Source organism: Zingiber officinale, chromosome 3B (genome assembly GCF_018446385.1).
Source record: "Zingiber officinale cultivar Zhangliang chromosome 3B, Zo_v1.1, whole genome shotgun sequence".
Classification (NCBI taxonomy): domain Eukaryota; kingdom Viridiplantae; phylum Streptophyta; class Magnoliopsida; order Zingiberales; family Zingiberaceae; genus Zingiber; species Zingiber officinale.
The window spans coordinates 12,937,675-12,959,492 of NC_055991.1; the positions used below are offsets into that span (position 1 = coordinate 12,937,675).

The window sequence follows — 21,818 nt, forward strand, 5'->3', positions numbered from 1 at the left end:
TATTATTATGTGATATAAAGATAATAAATTTGAGTAGACGAGAGTTTCATGAACCAAACTATCAAATTTATTTAGCTAAAAATATTTAGCTATTAAACATCAATGAGCAATTATTAAAAATAAAAGTGTGCCTCATGGAAGAGTAAGGATACGATCGTAATAGTATTAACATTGATAATGAATTTGAAGAAAGAAAGGTATTAACATTGATAATGAAGTTGAAGAAAGAAAGCACAATAAAATTTAAAGAAAATGATAGTATAATATAAAATATGTTTTGACTTCCAAAAATATTTTTTTAAGATAATATCAATTAATTATAACCAACTAATATTTTTAAACTATTAACCAAATTTAATTTTGATTAATAAATTAAATTTTATTAGCAAAAAATTTAAAATTATGAATTAAATTTTAATAAAAAATAAAAATAAATTAACAACCAAATCTAATTTTAACATTAAAAAATTAAAATTCTCAATTAAATCTATTACGAGTAAAAAAATAAAAATAATCAAATTTAATTTTAATCTATAAAAAAATTAAAAATTATTGGTTAAATCTAACAAATTAAAAATTATTGATCAATTATAATTTGACTATAAAAAATAAAATTAATAATACAAATAAATCTGTAATAAACTTTATTTAATTTAGTTATAATTTTAAATATTTAATATTTAAACTCATATATATATATATATATATATATAAAGAATTGATATCCTGCGCGCTCCCACAGTGCGCGTCTGTGCGCGCGTAGGATATCACTGGTTTTAATTTTTTTATTTATTTTTGAATTAAAAAAATAATTAAATATATTTTTAAAAATTTTATTTATAGGGTTCAGGCTTTGGGTTATAGTATCAAAATTATTTTTTTTTAGATTTTAACTCTAGGGTTCAGATTTTAGGTTATAGTATCAAAATTATTTAGGGTTCAGGCTTTGGATTATAGTATCAAAATTTTATTTTTTTTTTAGATTTTACCTCTAGGGTTCAGGCTTTGGGTTATAGTATCAAAGTTATTTTTTTTTAGATTTTACCTCTAGGGTTCAGACTTTGAGTTATAGTATTAAAATTATTTTTTTTTAGATTTTACATATAGGGTTCAGGCTTCCCAATTAGGTTATAGTGTTTGGTTTTAAAAATAAAATAAAATAAAATTAATTTAAGTATTTATTGACTATTGTAATATGTTGAGGGGATATTAATGTATTAGAAATTTATATAAGGAAATATTTATTTTTTTAATTGATTTTCTTAATTTAAAATATTAAAAAAATCAAAAAATTAAAAAAAAACCGATTGATATCCTGGGTGCGCGCACAGTCGCGCACTGTGCGGGCGTGCAGGATATCAATCCTATATATATATATATATATATATATATATATATATATATATATATATATATATGACCTTGTTCGTACCTGCCCTTGCTTTGTTCATCGCTGCTTCATTCCAACATAAACCAAGCATGCACGAATGATAGTGGGAATCGTATATACAACATTTCATCCGATTGATGATGCTCGACGACATGACCATTTTAATAATAATTTTCTAGATTACGTACTTCGTCATTGTTGGCAGAAGAGATGCGAAGGAGATAGAGTTGGAGGCGAATTGATCGGGTTTGTGGTGGTTTATGTGGCAAAAGGCGAAATCGTTCTCCCCCAGCATCCTCGCCGCACCCAACCCCAGGTCATCACGAGAGAGGTAAATCACGGCAACCGAGAGAGCAAGTGGTGGTGGGGTGAGTTGCACAGGGTCCGAGAATTTACGTCCCGATAACCCTGCGGTTCGACCTCAACCGCAACGTTGCCGGCGGTTCAGCTCGGTAGCAGCGTTGTTGGTGGGAGAAGTTTGTCCATCGCCACACCATCTCTGTCATTCAATGATCAAATTAACCACCACTCGATCGGGTCCACTCCTTGTGATTAGTTACTTGATTTGTAGGACGACGATGATGCATGAATTTGGTATCGACTTTCAGATATAAGAGTTACGAAAAAGGGAAAGGAAGGAGAAGAGAGCGGAAGATGGTCAGGGCCATCAAGGTGACTGCATTGCCAAAACGACCATGCAAACAAGTCCAAGGCCGAGCAACCAAGTCGTTCTATAGGGCCACCGCTCGAGAGTGCAAAAGATTTTTTTCTAATAAAAAAACGTTTTTTTTTTTAAAATACACCCTTTGATGAATAATAAAAGTACAATGCATCCGGTAAAAAAAAATTCTAAAATCCAAATGCGTCCCTTTAAGAAAATGTCAAAAAACAAAATCAGTGCCATCGAGAGAGGCTACCACTCAAAATGAGATTTTATTTTTCCGAGATCAAAATATGTCGGGATGGCATAGGACCATGACCCTGTTTACGAAGTACGAAGTGTAAAAGAAAAGTACTGGAACAAAATTGATAAAATTGAGTTCGTTTGCACTGTGTGTCCCGGATGAAGAATACAATAAAACCATAGCCTGGTCTACACTTTCCTCCAAACTAAACAGCAAATTTTTTTGCGCAAATCTATGCTTATTGCTAATCTGTACACGAGCAAAAGAATTACTTCACGTGGATAACAGAGTTACATCAGGAAGGTCTCCATGGAAGAAATAAGACACATGCAAAGGGATAAGACACTGAAAAATTCTCCAAAATCAGTTAGAGTATTCAACATGAGCTAGTATCCGAATGGAAGGGTGAAAATGTGAGACGAGCAGAATTCTCAAGTAAATGGGAAGTCAAACTAGATACGAGAAAATTTTAAAAACAAGTTCTCTAAATAGAATCTCAAGGCTCCATGATTTGGCAACCTTACAAGGCCACTCGTAGCATAGTATCTGGCACATGTTAATGCAGCATAAAATGCTTCTCGGATTTTCCTGATGTACATTACCGGAAAGACAAATGAAATCTCGATGAGAAATTAAGAAATGTAATGTGCAAAATAACAGAGGAGGAATCTCAAGAAACAGAAATGTCTCCCGGTACCTTTGCCTTGCAACTTTAGCACTTCAATCTTCGACTACTGTTCTTAGTATCTTCACATCATGTATTGGCCTGATTTAGCAAAAGATGCACTAAATAAATAAGGAAAAAAAAGGGTATAACAGGCGTTTCATAAAATGGATGTGCATGGTACGAGAGTATTAGTTAGAGACCCTAAATTCTTGATCACATGACAGATGTTCCATAGGATGTGCCACTTTTCTAATAAATTAATCACATTATTAGTGAATTTCAAATCTCCAATGAATGACACCGGTCAACTTACCAATAAGATAATCTGATGAAACTCACAGTTTAATAATAATAAAGAGAAGAGGATCCATGATTTACAAAGTTAGCATATTTGATGCATTCAGATTATGGAACTCATGCACTACATATAAGAAAATAGTATGGTGCCCCGACATTGCTGTGAGTTAGAAAAAGTAAATCCATCCAGTTGTCTGCACTATGACAGGTTAAGGAATGGCTCCTGTTCCAAAAGCTCTCCAGTTAAAATTTCCTAATTTTTGTGCACAATGGGCCAAAATTAGTTCCTTTGGGCCATTCATTCATTGTGTTGATATTAAGCCCCTATGAAATACTTAAAAATATATATATATATCCCCAAGGTTAAGAAAATTGGTGCTTCACAGTCGGTTCTCTAGAACCTTGCTGATTTACCGTTGTCACGGAATAAAATATCATTTCCAACCAGTTGGCATGGGTAAAAGATTTTGTTCTGCCTGCCAACCAGCATGCGGAGCAACTGAAGACCACAAAACCAGTTGGAATCACTTCAGTGGCCAAGGCAGTGCAGTGGACACTTTGCTTGAGGGTCCTAACTTGATTCCATGATGAAGGTGCTTGATGCTTCACTTAAGAATCCTAACCTGATTCTGCGACACAGCAGACCCCTTTGCTTGAGGACCTAACCTCCTTGCTGCCAAAAAAAGAAGGAATCAAAGGCAGCCGGAAGTGAAGAAGAGAAGACGAATCAAGTGAAGTGACTGTTGCCTTCACTTCTTCACTTTCTTGACTAAACCATGACCTCCTTTTCTTCAGGCATCCAGTTGTGTACCTTTTCTTCTTCATGATTTCTTCATTTCCCTTATCTTCTCAACGTCACATTGCTGCTCCCTCTCTTCTTTGCTTTTGTGGCATGAGGCAGCAGCAAGGAAGTTAGGTTAGGTTTTCAATCATTTTCCTCCTTTTCTCTTCCCTGGTTCTTCTTCTTCTTGGTACCTCAGGCATGATGCGTCAGTACATCCAGCATGACACCCTCATCATCTCGTTCCGATCAGGGACCAGAACCCTCACTCAGAATAAGATTTTGAATATTGGCAATCATTATCTCCACCAAGCTATGAGTAAGGTAAGAGATATACCACAATATTAAGAAACGTATAGCAAAGAGAAGATGAATGAAGTTCAAACCTTTAGTCCAAATCTATGAACTTTCCATGCTTGGGTATCAGTTTAAAGTTTCTTCAAACCTAATATTACCATTATTTACTAGGAAAATAAAACAAAAATCAAGGTTTAAAGTTTTTTCCATGCTTGGGTATTGGCCTTTGACCATAATGATACAATTTCAATACTATATCAACACTAGGCACACCTTCGTGCAAGCAATTTTTTGTGGATTGGTCCGAAGTTCAAATTTCTATAGTCAGGGACATTTTGGACCAAGCAAACAGCAAAACTGCACCGCTCGACATATGCATGATCCTCTATCCCTCTCCAACGCAACCAATTCAATTCCCTCTGAAGAAGAAACTGATATTAATTCCAAAAAAATGTTCTACGAAATCCTGTAAGCACTCCTTTATGTCAACGTCATCTCCTTGGATCTTATATATTAAATAACCAATCTTTTCCAAATATTAAATATATACTAGGCAAAAAAGAAAAAGGAAAAAAACCTAACCAAGAAAAGATCATATGGGAGACAACATGCTCCTGATTGGGCCTATTGTACTTCTCTTGATATTGCAAACAGTGTTCTAAATGGCGGTTGAAGCGGCCGCCTAGGCAGGTGCAACCGCTTTGCCTAAGACAGTGCTTTAGGGGATAAACTCACCTCCTTCCGCCACTGCCTAGAACTGCCGCCGCCGCTGCCATTTCGCCACCGCGACGTGTCCGAATGTGTTGCTTGGGTCGTGCAACGAGTCCAAACACGTTGCGTGAGCTTGGAAGTGTCGCCCGAGCCAGGTGACGAGCACAACGACCCGTCCACACGTGTCTCCCGAGCCTGACGACGCTTCTGGAACCGTCGCATAGTGAGGTTCCGGCGACGCGTTAGACTCGTCGCCTAGCTAAAACAAGGTAAGTGTGTAACTTGTAAGTTAGAATTTAATTAAACAACTTTAGGTTAATAATTTTAATCAACTCCTAATTATAATTGAGATAATTTAAATATACGTAATTAAAGTCTAATAAAATTATCTCATTAATATATATATATATATATTATTTTTAAATATTTAGATTAATTTTTAAATTTTTAATTAATATATTTTATTAAAAGTAAATATTATAAAGAATAATGATTATTTATAATATTATGTATAAATAGTGTTGTAAATCGCGGTAGGCGGTGGTGGGGCGGACTGCTTCGACTGTCTAGGCGGTGTCTAGGCGATTGAATTCTTTTATGCATAAATAAGTTTCATCCAATACAATACAATTTATATAAGGTACAAAAAAAATATATAAATGCAACTAACAAGTAATAAAAATTCATCACCATATTAATATTAAAAAGTAATATCGCTATTTATACCAAAAGTCCAAGTTTAAAATTTAAAATTTCAACTCAACGTGACAACGAGCCAACAAGTATTAAACTCAACATAACTAATTTTTAAATCATTTACACATGCACCATCAACTACATCCATGATCCTCTTATCATCAGACTCAAAATCAACATCTTCATTTTCCTCCTCCGATATATCTAAATCCTCATCAAGTTTTCTAATGTAGATGTTCCTGGTGCTTCTCCTTAGTTGTAGTACTTCATCTGCTCGAGGCTCAACCTTCATCACCACCATCAATAAGTCAATCTTGAGCTTCACTAGCTTGAGAGGATAGAAGCAAATCTTTGTCCATTTCTCTTTTACTTTTCTTCTTCATAAGATTGGTGTTGAATTTGACATATACAAGATCATTCAATCTTAAGGTCTCGAGTCTATTCCTCTTCTTAGTATGTATCTAAACAATTAGAAAATTATTAAAAACTAATAAAAAGAAAGAATATATAACATAATTTATGAATTACTACTTATCCGTTCAAATTGGCTCCAATTTCTTTCATACCCCGGTGAACTACTTGTCAAAGAGAGAAATCTCATTGCTATTTTTTGCAAGTTTAGAGTGTCATCACCATAATTAGACCACCATCCCACTTAAACAAGTAAAGATACAAAGAATAATAAATCCAAAAATAGGTAAAAGAGACATGCATGTTAGTGAATCAAAATAAAGGAAAGACTAAAGAGATGTACCCGAATCAAAGTCATGGTACACATCCACCTTCTCATATGCCGTGACTGCCATTGTTCTTCCAAAGTTTCCGAATTTACTCTTATACTTCAACAATTCATCATTAGAAATGGCGAATTGTATGTTCTCGTCGGCGGGAAAAATTCTCTCAACACAATTCAAGAACTCATTCATAACATTGATGTCATTTTGTATGCTTGGATCTTTGAAGCAAAAAATCGGATTCAACAAGCGGCATAATGCAAAGGACTATCAAATCTTTCCTTAAACGTCTCATCAATAAATCTTCAAAATAGGGATGATATTTTCTTCTTTTTTGAAAGTCTTTCTAATCTCTTCCTTGGCTTGTTTAAGTGCACTAAATAAAAAGGTCATTGAGGGCTTTTTGTCATTGTCAACAAGGCGTAAAACTTTCACTAAAAGGGTGAAAGCATTCAAAGCTAAAGAAACACCATTCCAAATAGAGATACTTGTCCCTGTCGCCTCTGCCCTCCGCCACTTTCCCCTTCACACTATTCTTTAATTTTGTGTTGCTCCACTTCTCGGATGTAAACAAAAGTCTCAATTGATCTTTCTTGTCTATGAGACTTTCCAAGGTCAAAAATGAAGTAGCAAATCTAGTCACCTCGAGCATCATAATATCCCTCTTCTTGGTATATTTCCTCATAATAGCCAAAGTTCTATGATGTGCATAGATGAATATTGTTAAGGCCTTTGCTTTCTCAACTATTTCTCTAAACTTGAGTAGTTTTTCAATTGCTTTAAGCATGAGGTTGATTGAATGAGTCGCACAAGAAGTCCAAAAAATTTAAGGTTGTGTAACCTTCAACAACTCCGCAACCACCATATTGTTTGTCGCATTGTCTGTCACTACTTGAACAACATGTTGAAGACCAATTTCATTGATGTATTTTTCCACAAACGTAAAGATGTAAGCCCTGGTGTGTGACTCCATGGATTCTTCAATAAAACCAAGAAATGAAATGCCTAGTTTGCAACAAATACATAAATTTATAATGCTTCTCCTCTTGCAATCCGTCCATGCATCGGTCATATTGAACATCCATTTTTCATCCACCCTTCTTCATATTTTTTCAAAGATAATTTGGTTCTCTTAACTTCCTGTTTCAAAAGTGTTTCTCTTAGAAGATATTAATTTGGAAGTTTGTAGCCCGGACCGAATTGGCCAACTGTCTCTACAAATTGTCTAAACTTTGATTGTCAATTGCATGAAAAGGAATCCCCGCAACATAAATCCATCTTGCAACGTACTCATGCACATCATTTGTAAACTTTAACTTCAATGCATCATTAATGTTTAATTGTGTCTTGCCTTTGTTGAATCGATTGTAGATGTCCACTTATCAGTAGGCCCAAGGTGCTCGACTTGTTTTTAGAAGAATCTCCCTCCACTTGACAATCTTCATCCTCTAAATCAATACCTATATTTACTTCCATCCTTTATTCTTTTAGTTCTTCCACCCTTTCCCACTTCTTATTCTTGCTATTTTCAAGATAAGTTCTTACTCTTTTTTTTTGTCTTCATCAGATGCTTTAGTGCATGCTTCAACTTGTCCTACAATACCCGTAATATGATGCTTCATCCAATCTCTTTTTAATTTGTGATACAACACTCCATAATCTCAAACAATATCACTAGACTTTCGCTTCAATTTCACCTCCAGTTGTTTCTCATTTCCCAACTAAATAAAAGATCAAAAAATTAAAAAACACTTACTAAAAATCTGTTTTAAAATTGTATTTTTAACATATAAAATATTAACAATATATATACTGCATTGGAGGTGCCTTGGAATTTTATTTTAATATTGTTGAGGCGGATCAAATCCAGGTACCTCAATTCTTTATTTCTTTATTTTTTTATTTTTTGCTTATTTTTTTGGGGTATATTTAGAGTTCAAAATTTTAGGATTTAGGAGTTAGGTTTTAATGAGTTTGAGTATTTTCCCTCTAGAGTTCAGACTTCCTTATTGATTTATAGTGTTCAAGATTAACAATTTTAGATGCTCACGAGGTGTATTATATAGATTTAGGATTTAAGATTTTAGGATTTAGGGGTTGAGTTATAATGAGTTTAAGCAAATAAGATTTTCCCTCTAGGGTTCAGGCTTTCCTTTTGGATTATAGTGTTCAAGATTAGAAATTTTAGATGCTTATAGGGTATAGTGTTCCTCTTTAAGAGAATTTTGATTTAAAAAATATATATATATAATGAGTTAAGGCGCCTGGATTGCGCCTCAACTTCGTTAAAAAAAAGAAAACGACTGAAGGTGCCTCCAATGCATTGGAGGCGCCTTCAGTCAAGGTGCGCACGATTCCGCAACCGACGGTAGCAATTCTCTCTCTCTCTCTCTCTCTCTCTCTCTCTATATATATATATATATATAAAAGTTGATCCCATAAAGCTAATTTAACATTTAAAAAGTTGATCCCTGATTTAACAACTCCTCAAAAGCTGATCGCATTTAAAATATATTAACCTGATTTAACATTTAAATAAATGTATATTAAATTTATCTCAATTATAGCTAGGAGTTAATTAATTTTATTAACATAAAGTTCTAAGTTAAAAAAAAGGTTTTTGCTTTGTTGACATCGCGCAGACATTGAAGGTGTCGCGCAACGTGTTGAATTCGTCGCCGAACTCAGGCAAGGCGTCCGGCCAGTGGTAGGGCTCGAGCAACACTTTCGGGCACGACGAGTCTAGACTCGTCATCAAGATAGGTGACGCCTCTGGAGACGTCGCGGCGTGCCAATGCCTCGCATATGTCGTGTCAGTCCAAGCGATATTCTAATCCGAAATATGTAAAAGTCTAACCTAAATGACAGGGGCGGGCGATGACAATGGTGGGAACGACAACAACGGGCGGCAACGGCGGCGGCGGTTGTGACGGTTCAAGGCGGAAGGAGGCGGGTGTTTTGAAATCAAATCCAATGATTTTTTAACCCTAAAACGCCATTAATTCCGCAATTTAACCCGCCCCTTTAACAAAAGAGGGGCGGAATTGGTCCGCCTCGCGCTTAGGCGGCTGCCACATCCGCCTTTTAGAACACCGTGTATAAAAAATAGTAAAAATAAATTCAACCGCCTAGGCGGCCGAGGCGGCAGGCAGTCACTAATCACCCCGCTACCGTCTACCGCCATTTACAACATTGATTGCACAAAGTGCATCTTTTTTAATTTCATATGGAGAAGAGTTTCCCACTAAGTTGCTTGCTATGACCGTCCATATCTTGTCACATACACACACTCTTTGGATTAATATGTAATTTAAGTATATAAGTGTGTTTTAACAAAAAATATATTTGTAATTATATATTCACCCCTCCTTTAGTCGGTCATTTAAATTCTAAAATATTTTGAATTTTAGTTGACATTTATGAGTGTTTGGTTGACACAAGTCCTTGCAGATGACTCTTAGGGCTCCTTAGACTAGAAGCTCTTTCGAGTAACCCCTTCACACCTACAGTTATGGCTTGCAATCTACTAAGGATAATTTCTAGCCATGCAATAGCAGGCACTTCCTTCATTTGAAGAGGAAACTTTTGAATAATAGAAATTGGACATTTAAACTCTAGGTGGTCCCTACAAGTTGTCTATTGACTGACACAAATTGCTATGAATAACCAATAGAAATTATGACTAGTAATTACTATGGATAAATTAGGTGTGATTTCCATTGTCATAGTTTAAAAAATGCATTTCACAGAAGATCTACAAAGCACCAATTTATAAACATCAGCATGTGCAAAAAGTTAAATACTTCATGATTCCATTAAAAACAAAATGCTTGGGTGCTTCAAATTTTTAACAATATGGCAGGAGTCTGAAGACAAAAATAGCTCCTTCAGCTAAAGAGGAAGCAGGATGACAATTAAATGAATATGATTATCAGTATCCACATATATGCTAATGCAAAGTGTGAATTGCAATGAAAATGCAGATTAAATCATTTGGCAAATCTCAGAATCACCTATCACTGTTGTCTGTTTGCACACTTCCAAGACGTTTAATAACTTCCATCCCCCTGCAAACTCTTCCAAAAATTGTATGTTTTCCTATGGAAGCACAAACCATATGAAAAAATAATAAAAATTCAAAACATAAAAGAAATCATCCAAAATAGTAAAGCAAACATAATAACAAACTAAAAAATAAAGAAATAAATAATCATATTAACAAACTTATCAGAGATTCACATTTACAATTTATCAATAAAATTGTTCTAAAAGGCAGAGTGGTTTCAACAAGGGACACTTTCGCCTAGTGGCTAAGCAGCCGCTTTATTAGGTGACCCTTTTATAAAGTGGCTTAGGCCAAGGAACGTTTCTCATAGTAGTTAGGTGGTCCCCTGTTAGGTGACCCTTTTATAAAGCGGCTTAGGCCAAGGACCATTTCTCATAGTAGTTAGGTGATCCCCTGTTAGGTGAGCCTTTTATAAAGTGGCCTAGATGACACAAGCAATTTACTTAAAGGATTTTTTTTATAAGTTGTTTGTCCATTTGATATTAGAAAGTAACCTTAATTTATCCCATCAACCCATCCAACACCCCTTGAGTCGAGCTTCCAAACCCATGTGACTTTAAGGTTCCGCCTCCCATTTTTCACCCACCATCAACAACTTGCAACTATTTTAGTCATCTTTTCCTAGGTCCTAGGTGTGTTTTTCCTCTTCTCTTATCTCTTTTCCTTTTTCATTCATTGTATAATAATGCATTCAATTTTTTTTTAAAAAAAATTTGGATTATGACTATGAATAATATGTTTTATTGTGATTTTTGTTTCCTTGATTGCAATATGAAATGGTTTGTTATCATTATGCAAACATATTTATTAATTGTGACTTCTTTATGGCAATCTTATTTTTTCAATGTCAAGTGCTAGACTCCCACTTACCACTTAGGCAACGAGCCAACTACATACTCCCTGAGAAATCCTTTTAATAGCTTTATCTTTAAGATGGAAATTTGTGATTGGTCAAGAAACAAATTGTGAACACTGATTATAGATATCAGTGTATATGCGAAAAAGCAAATAATCCTCAAAAATATCGTTGCCACCATGAGGCAAGTAATCCATTGCCTAGTTTACACTTCTATTACATATGAGAATAGAGGGAAAGGGTAGCTATTGTCATGTAGCCTAGTTTGGGATTGCATCTGGGGATAAAAGTAGTCAGTTGTTTGCTATTGTGCTGGCCACTTAGCTGTTCCACCAACTGGAGAGATCATGAAATCATGCCAACATGAGGATCTTGTGGCAGCAATTTATTTAGTCAATGTCCTTGACATTTGAAACCCTTTTCTCCCACTTACATATAGTGGTTTTGAGCTTGTTAGCCAGAGAACTCCTCTCTCATGTCTGTTTGTTTAGAAGATAATGAAGCTAAGAAGGGACGAAAGTTAATTTAAGAATTGAAGTATTCTTCCACTACATCCATATATAAAATAAAAAAGGACAGTTCGGTGCACGAAGCTTCAGCCAATGTGGGATCTTAGGGAAGGATCGGACCATATTGAGGCTATTGCATGCAACTTTACCCTTCATTACAAAAGGTTGTTTCTGTAACTTGAACCCATGACCACAGGGTCACACAGAAGCAATTTTACCATTGTGTCAAGGCTCCCCTTCTAAAACAATTGCATGTAGATCCTATAAGACTGTAACAACTATTTGATATTATCCTTAGTTCTCAACTACTTGTAGGTACCAACAAATTGTGGTTGTGTCAACTATGTGGGATTGGCTATATGAATTTTTTCCATTCCACCATTGAACTTTGCATGTATATCATCTCAACATATTTTCTCTTATTTTATCATCTATTGAATCTATTGCTCTAAAATTAGTATTCTTATTTTCAACTTTCTAGTAACTCTGCATATCCAAACTTAGCATTTTCATTTATGCTATATTTACTTTTTGTATATGTTGCTTTCTACCTGCAAACACGATGATCCATAAAGTACAGAAAGCATCTAAGAGTCCCATAAAGTTTACTTTTGAGCCTACGAGGGACATGATGATCTCGCAAGACATTATGATCAACTTAATACCTTTACAACTAAACATTGTTAATTATCAAAATTTTATTCAATTAGTTGACCAAATTATACCATGATCTAATAAATTCCTATAATTTCAATTTGAATATCACCAAGACCTACATTTTGCCTTCATTTTCATTGAAAGTTATTTAATCTCACTTGACCTAATATTAAAACAACACTAGTTTCATATGGTAGTTAATGTAGAATTCCAACATGTATGGACTAAAGAGTGCTCATGAATGTAGGCTTATTTTATGTAGACAATTTTTTGCTATGCTAACTTTCATCACACTAGATGCGCAAAAAAAAACTTACCAAGATATGTTGAGGTTCTTTGCTCTTCATTCTTTTCTAAGTTATATTTACTTGGATATAAGTGCCCAACCCAAACATGGATATGAGTATGGCATGCTCATTCTTGACACATATGATCAACAAGGGTGTTTGGTGTTGTATTGGAATAATTGTCTTTGATACATGTATGAAGGGGAAGAATGAAGAGACCAAGTATCAAAGGTTTGAATCACAAGACAAAATCCATGAAGTTGATAGAAATTTCACAAGGACCCAAAAAACATAGCAACAAGTCATAGCTAGCACAATCAAACATCTCTACTAACAACATTTGAAAATAATTTTTTAGGATTCAAATACACTGGAAGGGCTGAGAAAATGTTGAACTCAAAAAGGAACATCCTTTTAGGGAAGACAATTTTTTAGAGGCAACCAAATTGATATCTTTCTTCAGAAATAATCAACCAAAATATTGATTAACAAGGTCAACACTATAAATTTCAGGATTAGGGTTCAAGTGGCATTTGTTGATGATTATGTTAAATCCCTAAAACTCTGTAATAATGTCTCCAGTTATAACTATTTTTTAAAAAAATATGACTAACATATCTTCTAAGACATAAGATGAGATATTTTAATAAAGTTTCCCAGGATTTCTTGTAGCAATCATATCCTAGATGGCATCAAATACAAGCAAGGATGGATCAAAGTTTGCTTTTGATAACCTCCCAGCTATTTGAATTGAAGGTCTAAGAAAAAGAAGTCTTAAATGCAATGATATTGGATCTGGAAAAAGAACACTAATAACAACATTGACATTTATCTTCATTTCGAAATCGATATTAATATTACTATTTCTAGTACTAATAGTTATTGTGAAAGTCACATTCATAATTCATTTGTAGTGAAAATATGAATAGTACTAAGGATGGTCATTCTAGTACAAAAACTAGTCAAAATATTGATGATTTGGATATTCAAGTAGAAATCAATCATACTGATAGAAATTGCTTGCTGATCATTAGGTTTCTACATAAGAGTTTTATAGTAAAGAAATAATCTGTGTGGTGATGTAGAATCAGAACACTAGTTTAAGTCAGTGAGGTATCATACTAATTGTAACATGTAACAATTATATGGTTGTTAGAATATATAGGTTGAGTTCCTCATTGGATATTATATCATTATGTGCTATGTTAGACAATTTTATCTATTTCTAGTAAGCATGTGAAGGTCATTCAACTGCTACAAAATATATGACTTGACATTTATTTAGCATTCATAAAAAAAGTAAATTATAACAAAAGAGGTAGTTATTTTGAAAAATAGTACTTTTACTCTGTTTCCTGGGGTACAACTATTAAAATTTGAAAGTGTCAATAAATTATAATATTGTAATTATAGGATATACCAAGGGTCAATTCAAGTTCTAATCGTTTGCATTATTCTAGATGAACTTACCATCCAGTCACATTCAAGATAAAACCTACTTAACACTGCAGAATTGGTCAATTCTTTTCACAAGCCTAGTACTGGCTAAGAAATACATAAAATGGGTAGGCCAAATGACCTTTGGCCTAGTCTTTTCTAGAAAAAAATAATTGGAAATTCAGGTGGGAGCATAATAGGAGATTTAAGACAACTCTGCTTATCACAATTAAAAATAACTTAAAATAAGTGAGTATTAGTAGTGATAGAGTCTTCTATAGAGTTTAATGGCCAAAATAAGATATGTATAGTCAATCTCAGAAGTTGGTACTCACTGTTTGTTTCACGTACTTAAAGAATTGAGTACTAAGACTACACATCATTCAAGTAGCATAACATAATACTGAGAAACTATCAGATGTTAGTTTTCCTCTTTGAAAAAAAAATACAAAAGGAAATCATTACCATCCAACGACTGACATGGTGCCAATGTTATAAAAAATTGGCTACCATTTGTGTTAGGACCAGCATTTGCCATTGATAGTATGCCCGCTCCAGTATGCTTCAACTCAGGTTTTATCTCATCGTCAAACTTAGGACTGGTAAGAAGAAAGGGAAACTACTATCAGTTGAGGACTAAGGCAATTGACTACAATAGCGCAATGAAAAGGTATTAGAGACGAAAGACAACTAAAATCCCAATACAATCAAAACGCATCAGCATCACATAGGAGGTGCAGCAATGGACGTCAGATCTCTGCCCAAATCCAAAGGTATTGCTAATTTGCAAAGTCAGACACCGAGTATGCTCAAAATAATTAAATTTCTATCAGATTTTTTCTGGAAACAAATAAAACAGACTCCTTAAATTCCCACTATGTTCACTGCAAAGCGGGACGGTGACTAACCCGTAAATGGATTCACCACCCCTTCCGGTTCCTGTCGGATCACCGCCTTGAACGATAAAATCCTAATAACGTGCACCAAATAATCAGAAAAAAAAAACAACAAAGAGAAGAAAAAGTGCGGTTAGGTCATCAAACTACGAAGGATGAGAAAGCACCTTGATAATCCGATGGAACTTGACGTTGTCGTAATAACCTCTCCTAGAGAGCTCAACAAAGTTCCTGCAAGTCTTCGGAGCGTGCTTGTAATACATCTAAGATCCAACAGAGAAGCGATGTCGGAGAGAAGTCCTAGGGCATAGACGGAACAGAAAGGAAGAAGACGGGTAGCGGGAAGAGGAGGAGAGTACCTCGACTGTGAAAGGTCCCATGGAGGTATCCAAAGTCACCTCCGGTGGGCCGCCGTCGGCGCTTCCCGACATCGTGTAGCTATAGCGCAGATAGTTTTACTGGCTCGACGCCGTTTGATTCCTGAAAATGAATTGAATCCAATGGCTGCTAAATTACCCCTTTGCCATAACATTGACTAATGTAGTTTTTATGCAAAATTAATATATCGAATTTATTATTTTTCATATTATAAAATTTTGATTTGATATACCTAATTTTAAAAAGCAAGCTGTTCTATAACACAGCGGTTAGATTTTTTAAGCGGTTAATCATAAGCGGTTAGATATTTTAAGCGTTAATCATATATTAAGGATCAAATCCTAATTACGATATTTTGTAAAATTTTTCCTTCAGCTAATGTAGTTTTTATGCAAAATTAATATATCGAATTTATTATTTTTCATATTATGTAAAATTTTGATTTGATATACCTAATTTTAAAAAGCAAGCTGTTCTATTACACAGCGGTTAGATTTTTTAAGCGGTTAATCATAAGCGGTTAGATTTGTTAACCGTTAATCATACATTAAGGATCAAATCATAATTACGATATATTGTAAAAAATTTCCTTCGGTAGGATGATAATGTTTAATTTTTATGAGATTAAATTCATCATCTCCCGAATTAATTGATTTAAAGAATTAAATATTTAAATTATCAAAAATAAATAAATAAATAAATAAAATCTGAGGATAATAGTGTAATGATCTAATGCCTTTATAGTTTCTCAAACATCTAAGATTGAATTCCAACCTCAAATAAATTAATAAATAAATTTTCCTTAACGAACGATTAACCTAAAAACGCTAACTAAAAAAATAAAATTTTTTAACCTCTAGGCAATAGTGCAACGATAAAATGTCTTCTCAATTTTCTCAATATTTAAAGATTGAGTCACAACTTAAGCAAATTAACGGATAAGTTTTTTTTAATGATCAGTTGACCTAAATATACTGAGTTGATGAATTATCTACTGCAAAAAATATATGGGATTAGATCCGTCATTCCCAAAATTACTCGTCTACTAGTGCCAACTAAAAATAAAATAAATAATAATAAATCATATTACTTTTTGATTTAATATTACTTTTCTCCACGTCGGTGCCTACACTACGGCGTAGCGATAACGATGCTCAAACATTATGATTCGAATCTAGTGCTACATGATGATTTCTACTAAAACGTTAGCTATTGAATGACAAGATGCTTACACTTCTAAATTTACTGGTGAAAAAGTTTTATGTAGTCGATCGGTTAAATTAATTCGTTCAACAAATTAAATAACTAGATTAAAAAACGACAATTTACTAAAGGGCGCACGTGAAAATCTAAATTTATCAAAAAACATACACTACTTTGGTATTTACCAAAGAGCGCACTTTTTTAAATATATTTCTTATTTTACCCTCTTGATAATTTGACTTTTTCAACTGTTTTTCTTTTCTTCTCTCTCTTCTATGTCAACAGAAGATAGGAATAACATTAGTCAATTTTTAATCACATTTTAATACATTTGAATAAGTCAAAATAAATAATGGACATCATATTTGGACTCCTTGCAATTTTAGAAATCCACAGGAACTGAAATGGGTGCAATCGGAGCTTTCTAGGTCGATCAGTGGATTTCGGTCAAAACCCACTGATGGACTTAGAGAGTTCCGATTGTACTCATTTCAGTTTCTATGGATTTCTAAAATTACAAGGAGTTCAAATATGGTGTCCATTATTTATTTTGGCTTTTTATAGATGTTAACAAGCAAAATCAAAGAATCGGCATAAAAGCCCACGTTGGGCCTGATATGGAATCATATCAGGCCCAACGTGGGCCTGATATCATGTCACGCCTCAGAGGAGTCTCTGTCCGAAGAAATTTCGGCAGCATCTCTCCTCTACGGGTGACAATCTGAAGCATTACTACATACAAAATATACCTCAGCCACACTCGGCTGGAATATATATATAAAATATAAACAACATAACACGTAATTTAATAAGCCTATACGGCTGAACGTAAACACACGGCAGCGGAAGACATAAAACGATAAACCAACAACGACACTAACAAAAATACCTGTCATCACAAACTTGACCCAAAATTCACATCGACTTGTTAGAAAACAAAATACACAAAATCAATATACCACCCCAAACGATAACAAAACCAAAACGAAAACTATCCTCGAGTATGACGTAGGACCCAAGACTGGCAGCCGACATCTCTCCAAGCATCCATGACCCATCTACCTGTTACCTGGCGAAAGAAAATCATTTTGTGGGGTGGTGAGTATTGAAACTCAACGGGTAAGGAAAGAGATAGTGCATGAACATAACATATAAGTAGAGAATGTCAACAGTATACAGCCTCATTAGAAGAATAGCAGATACTATAATAGAACCAAAATAAATGCTCATAACAGAAACCATATCCTATGCTAGGTATAGAAGATCAGAGATGGTACTAATCTGCTACTGTACCACACATAACTACAGAGGTAATAAGCAAGGTATATACAAATTTCCAATGAATAAACCAATGTCTAAACATCTACAATGAGAGTATATCTCAACATAAGACAGCATATCAGCATAAGTGAACAACAGTAAGAAACAACGACAGCATAAATATACCACAACAACATAAGTAAGCAATAACAGCATATGTAGACAGCAGCAACCCAAGCAGGCATAATAACAGCGTATGCACGGATGGTCACCCCGCCCACCTCTCTGCACCACGACCCTTGTATGGTCGAGAGGCCGGATCGATGACAACTGTACCACCCAAAGGCCGCCACTCTCTCGAGTGACTGGATAGACAGGTGCTGAGTAGCTAACTAGCTACACAGCGAAGGGGGTCCCTGCTGCTCGTAACTCCAGCTACCACTCTCCATGAGTGGCCGAGTGCGGTACGACAGGACAAGCGGCATCGACTCCAGCTACCACTCTCTCGAGTGGCCGAGGATGCGGTCCCTTTTTAACGACTCTCTCGACCGCAAGGGAGAATTGGTCGTTGACATGTATGTCATGACAGGATGCGAACAATGCAACATTCATCATATATATATATATAAGCAGAAACAGGTATGCTACATGAAGCCAGCATGCTCAATATCGTACATAAATAAGCAACAGTCAAAGCATACAAGCATGGTATCTAGTATCTGCTATTGATCATGGACAACAACAAGAGACTGTGTAGATATGGAACGAATTTCTCAAAGATTGCGTGGAAGTATCAAGCGTAGGAAAGTAAGAGTGGAGTCAAGGTAAACAATCCTTATCCAAAATAATTCATGCACTAAGGTCAAAGTACTAAAAGAAAACAAAGCAAGAAGTACCCGCCTTAATACATAGATCGTGCCGGAATATTTTCACACCTTAGAGTTCGCTTCAAATCAGAATCAAACCCTACAATATAGGATATATATCATAAGTAGGTTCTACCATACATCAAATAGAAAACCTAATCCCAATCTAATTATGTAACACCAACTAATCCCACACATAAAATAGATCAAATACTACATTTATCTCTAACCAACAGAACAATTGGCTAAACTACCACAACGTAATCATGAAATTGATTACAACTAATTAATTAACTGGAAATCAATCTTATCCCTTGATTAATCCACCTAATTCAATATTACAATTTGATCTCTCTCAATGTAGCAAACAAATCGATTACCAATTCCCTAACCAAATTGATTCAACATCACCGATACAACATGAAACAATCTAATCGGAAACCCCACTTCCCATTTGACAAACACGAATCCAGAAAACCTGAAAGAACCGGATCAAGAAAAGAACCCAGCATTAAAAACCAAATCCATCAACCACCCCTTGCATCCAACTCATATCCCTCTCTCACAGAACTTAGCACAATGAAAAAGAATCGAATATAAGATCACTTGTAACCCTCCTCATCAGCAAATCCAACAAGAAACCAAAAGCTCAACAGATCAAGACTCCTCCAGCAACACCCGAATCCTTATGCTAGCTTACAAAAATAGACACTAATCCATACCTACAAGGGAGAGATCGTCGGCGTGGTGACTCGAGGGGAAAGAGATCGCCGGCTGTGGGGTGCTCGTGCAAGGAGGAAAGGTCGGCTCAGGTGCGAGAACTTGGCAGCTATGGCTCGACGTAGCAGAGAACCGATGACGGCTTGGGGAGAAGAGGCCCGGTGAAGGAGCGGAGGCGACGTCGCGAGGTGAGGCTCGGGGGAAGAAGATGCGGCGGCTGGTGCCTGCGTGAGGGAGAGATCGCCGGCTTGGCTTCGGTGCTCGCGCGCAAGGAAGAAAGATCGGCTGTTGTGCTCGCACGTGAGGGAGAGATCGTCGGCTAGAGACAGGCGGCGGTGGATCGGTCGGAACCGAGAGAAGAAGGGGGAGTCGGCGGTGGATTTTGGGGAGTAGAAGGTCGCGAGAGGGAGGGGTGGCGTCGGGCTTAGGGCACGGGGAAGGGAAAGGAAATTTCGGCGCAGAGAGATTAAGGAAGAATAAGGAACTTAGGCTTTAATAGAAAACCTAGGCCTATTAATCAAATCAACTCCCTAATAAATAGGTATTCCAAACAGACCTTTTCCAAAGTCTATAATTTTATCCCCTCAATATACGCCCTACGGGCTCCGATTAAATCCCCGAAAATTTCTAAAAATTCTGTTACAATTATTCGCCCATTAAACCTTATTATTTAATTATTATTTGGTTCGGTATTTTACATATCATTTCATATCAGGCCCACGTTGGGCCTGATTTGAGCCCATATCAAGCCCAATGTGGGTTTTTTTGTCGATTCTTTAGTTTTGCTTGTTAACATCTATAAAAAGCCAAAATAAATAATGGACACCATATTTGAACTCCTTGTAATTTTAGAAATCCATAGAAACTAAAATGGGTGCAATCGGAGCTCTCTAGGTCCATCAGTGGGTTTTGATCGAAATCCACTGATCGACCGAGAAAGCTCCGATTGTACCCATTTCAGTTTCTATGAATTTCTAAAATTGCAAGGAGTTAAATTATGGTGTCCATTATTATTTTTTGCACTCCTAGTGGTGGACCAGAGGTTTTGAAAACGCTAAATCTCTCTTTATTTTTTTATTATTTTTTTTTTTTGTTGTTACTAGGCCTGATATCTCCCATATCAGGCCCAATGTGGGCCTGATATGGGGAGATATCAGGCCCAACGTGGGCATGATATCTCTTCATATCAGGCCTAAACAAAAAAAAGGAAAAAAAAGAAAGAGAGATTTAGGATTTTTCAAAACCTTTGGTCCACCACTAGGAATGCCAAAAATAATAATGGACACCATATTTGGACTTCTTGCAATTCTAGAAATACACAGGAACTGAAATGAGTGCAATCGGAGCTTTTTAGGTCGATCGTGAGTTTCGGTCAAAATCCACTGATGGACCTAGAGAGCTCCGATTGCACTCATTTCAGTTTCTATGAATTTCTAAAATTACAAGGAGTTCAAATATGATGTCCATTATTTATTTTGGCTTTTTATAGATGTTAACAAGCAAAATCAAAGAATCGTCATAAAAGCCCACGTTGGGCCTGATATGGAAGGAGTTAAAATTGCAAAGAGTTAAATTATGGTGCCCATTATTATTTTTGGCACTCCTAGTGGTGGACCAGAGGTTTTGAAAACGCTAAATCTCTCTTTATTTATTTTTTATTTTTTTATTTTTTTATTTTTTTATTTTTTGTTGTTACTAGGCCTGATATCTCCCATATCAGGCCCACATTGGGCCTGATATGGGGAGATATCAGGCCCAACGTGGGCATGATATCTCTTCATATCAGGCCTAAACAAAAAAAAAAGAAAAAAAAGAAAGAGATATTTAGGGTTTTTCAAAACCTCTGGTCCACCACTAGGAATGCCAAAAATAATAATTGACACCATATTTGGACTCCTTGCAATTTTAGAAATACACAGGAACTGAAATGAGTGCAATCGGAGCTTTTTAGGTCGATCGTGGGTTTCGGTCAAAACCCACTAATGGACCTAGAGAGCTCCGATTGTACCAATTTCAGTTTCTGTGAATTTCTAAAATTGCAAGGAGTTCAAATATGATGTCCATTATTTATTTTGACTTTTTATAGATGTTAACAAGCAAAATCAAAGAATCGTCATAAAAGCCCACGTTAGGCCTGATATGGGCCTGATATGAGAGATATCAGGCCTAGTAACAAAAAAAATAAAAAAAATAAAGAGAGATTTA

The 21,818-nt window shown here is 35.4% G+C and overlaps 1 protein-coding gene across 1 annotated transcript; it reads right to left on the reverse strand.

Moving 5' to 3' along the window:
* Positions 1 to 2,533: 2,533 nt before the first annotated feature.
* Positions 2,534 to 15,707, reverse strand: LOC122055935 (peptidyl-prolyl cis-trans isomerase CYP18-2). The gene is made up of 7 exons (XM_042617629.1): positions 15,546 to 15,707; positions 15,354 to 15,449; positions 15,199 to 15,260; positions 14,756 to 14,889; positions 10,492 to 10,576; positions 2,993 to 3,061; positions 2,534 to 2,883 (listed from the first exon to the last, which is right to left on the reverse strand). The coding sequence occupies exons 1-6, from the start codon at positions 15,615 to 15,617 to the stop codon at positions 3,016 to 3,018; spliced, it is 495 nt and encodes a 164-aa protein (XP_042473563.1). The 5' UTR covers positions 15,618 to 15,707; the 3' UTR covers positions 2,534 to 2,883; positions 2,993 to 3,015.
* Between the last annotated feature and the right edge of the window lie 6,111 nt (positions 15,708 to 21,818).

Bases quoted from the DNA above. Each gene is read 5' to 3' on its own strand.
- LOC122055935 (XM_042617629.1), bottom strand. From the start codon at position 15,617: ATGTCGGGAAGCGCCGACGGCGGCCCACCGGAGGTGACTTTGGATACC. The intron at 10,577-14,755 runs GTAATGATTTCC...GTGCTTCCATAG, and splicing joins ACCATGTCAGTCGTTGGATG to GAAAACATACAATTTTTGGA. The intron at 3,062-10,491 runs GTGATTCTGAGA...TTGCTAAATCAG, and splicing joins CAAACAGACAACAGTGATAG to GCCAATACATGATGTGAAGA.